Source organism: Octopus bimaculoides, chromosome 28 (genome assembly GCF_001194135.2).
Source record: "Octopus bimaculoides isolate UCB-OBI-ISO-001 chromosome 28, ASM119413v2, whole genome shotgun sequence".
Classification (NCBI taxonomy): domain Eukaryota; kingdom Metazoa; phylum Mollusca; class Cephalopoda; order Octopoda; family Octopodidae; genus Octopus; species Octopus bimaculoides.
The window spans coordinates 107,198-109,389 of record NC_069008.1 but is presented as its reverse complement, the minus strand read 5'-3'; the positions used below and the strand labels follow the sequence as shown (position 1 = coordinate 109,389).

At 42.5% G+C, this 2,192-nt stretch overlaps 1 protein-coding gene across 1 annotated transcript in view; it reads left to right on the top strand.

Moving 5' to 3' along the window:
• Nucleotides 1-1,704: 1,704 nt before the first annotated feature.
• Nucleotides 1,705-2,192, top strand: part of LOC106871238 (poly(U)-specific endoribonuclease-A) — a 19,471-nt gene continuing 18,983 nt past the window's right edge. The window contains exon 1 of the mRNA XM_052977714.1: nucleotides 1,705-1,751. Coding sequence (XP_052833674.1) covers nucleotides 1,705-1,751 — 47 coding nt within the window. The remainder of the gene's footprint in view (nucleotides 1,752-2,192) is intronic.

The window sequence follows — 2,192 nt, the reverse complement described above, 5'->3', positions numbered from 1 at the left end:
GTTTCAGTTCTGGGAATCAGATTCTGTAGGACCTTTCAACATGGAACTTCATCAATTAAAAAACCTGGTGTTTGATCATTTTTAGTTGCTGCCATTTTCAATCTGTTGGTGATGGCAAATGAAATTAAGCCAGGTTCAAATCCATCTTTTTTTTTTTTTCTGGTGCCCTAAATTCATTGAACAAAGACCGGGCTGTGTGTTGTGTTCTTGAGCAAGACACTTTATTTCACGTTGCTCCAGTTCACTCAGCTGTAGAAATGAGTTGCAACGTCACTGGTCTTTGATTTACCATTGGGGAGGCTGGAATGCAGGCGCGACTGCTGGTCTTCTATAAACAGCCCTGTCTGGACTTATGCCTCGGAGTAGGGTCGTAGGGTGATCGATGCTTTTGCATCGATAAGGCACTTAGCCTTACAAACGGATCGTCTGAGCGTAAAAACCCCAAGGAAGAGCATATACCTCTTCAGACAGGAGGTAGAAAAATCATTACGGTCAGTTAATTAGTAAACCAAAAAAAATAAGCAAAAATGATAGAGCTTGTGGGTCGGCGAGGACGTGTTATTACCCTTCCACGAGTCCCGTTGGCAGAGTGTGAAAAGGCGAATGGGGAACTCATTGAGTTGTTTCAAGCCTGTGAGGATTATTTCCGGTTCTAATAGATGAATGGGGAAACCCATGCTTGCGGCATGTAGCGTCTAAAACGGGAGCAGCAGTTAGAAACTTCTTGGCGAGAATTTGATAACAATGCCGGTTAGAAGGCGTCTGATAATTTTAGTCTGCTTATACAAAACCTGAAGCATCCGATGCCATTAATAGGGGCTCCTGCCCGTGGGATCGTGTCGTTATCTTCGAGACACCACACGTGGCTTACTAGCATGTGTGTGTGTGTGTGTGTGTGAGAAAACAAATATTTTTCTTTTATTAGAAGCGTCGAAAATGTGTGTATTCTAAGGTATAAATGATATTTTATTAATGCCAAGTGGTTATTAGAACGGCAGAAATACTAGGTAAATATACACACACACGCACAAAAGAAATATATGTATATAATGATTATGCATGTGTATAATATATACATATTTAATATATATATATGTATATAATTATATATATATGTGCATATAATATATATTTTTTATTTATTTTTATTTATGTGTTTCAGCCAAGTGGCTGCGGTCATGCTGGTGCACCATACAATATATGTATATAAAAAATATATATATACATAAAATATATATGCATATAGAATATGCTAGCATGGAAAGCGGACGTGAAATGGTGATGATGATTACATTGTATGTGTATGTATAAACCAGCGAGCATTGCTGGAGAAAATGCACAGCATTTCATACGACTTCATGTTGTGGGTTCAAATCTGGGGTCAATAAATTAAGTACAAGTCAAGCAGTGGGGGTCAAGGTAATTGATTAACTGCCTCCCCTAATATTTCAGGCCTTGCGCGGACAGTAAAAAACATGATTACATCTGCTAGAAGGCGGTAGTTTCCGAAATTCTGGGGTGATAGATAGATAGAAGGATATGTATGATTCAGGGAGATTTAGCTGCTATTTCTGACAGTAGATCCAGCATACATTAAGCATTCATAAATCGGACTTTCAGATCGCTTTGCATCTTCTTCCTCGCTGAGGCAACACTGAGTTGCTTCCATTTAGTTTACTTACTGCGTAGGTAACGGTGGTAAAGATGGCAGCCAGCAGCCGTGAAGGAGGTGGCGGAGTATATGAAATAAGGTGGGAGTCGTGGTGACAGGCAACATATGTGCAGGTGGTGGCAATGGTGGTGGTGTAAGACAAAAGCAGCGGTGGTGGTGGTGGTAAAGACAGTGAAATAGAGGGTGGTGGAGTAAGAGGGCGGAGTTGGTGATGGTGGTAGTGTAACAGGGCGGCGGAGGTGGTGGTAAAAGATGGCGTCGAAGGTGGTAGTGGTGGATGAGAGTGGCGGAGGGAGTAGTATAGTTCAAAGAGGGAGGCGTAGGAGGAGATAATCGTGTTTGAGGGCGGCGGTAGTGGCAAGTAAGATGTATGAAGGGGATGGGGGTGGCAAAGTGGTCTGTGAGGATGGAGGTGGAGGCGAGGGGTGATGTATGAGGGAGGCGGTAGTGACAAAAATGATGTAAGAGGGCGATGGTGGCGAAAAGGGTGAAATATGAAGGGGATGGTGGCGAGGGTGAT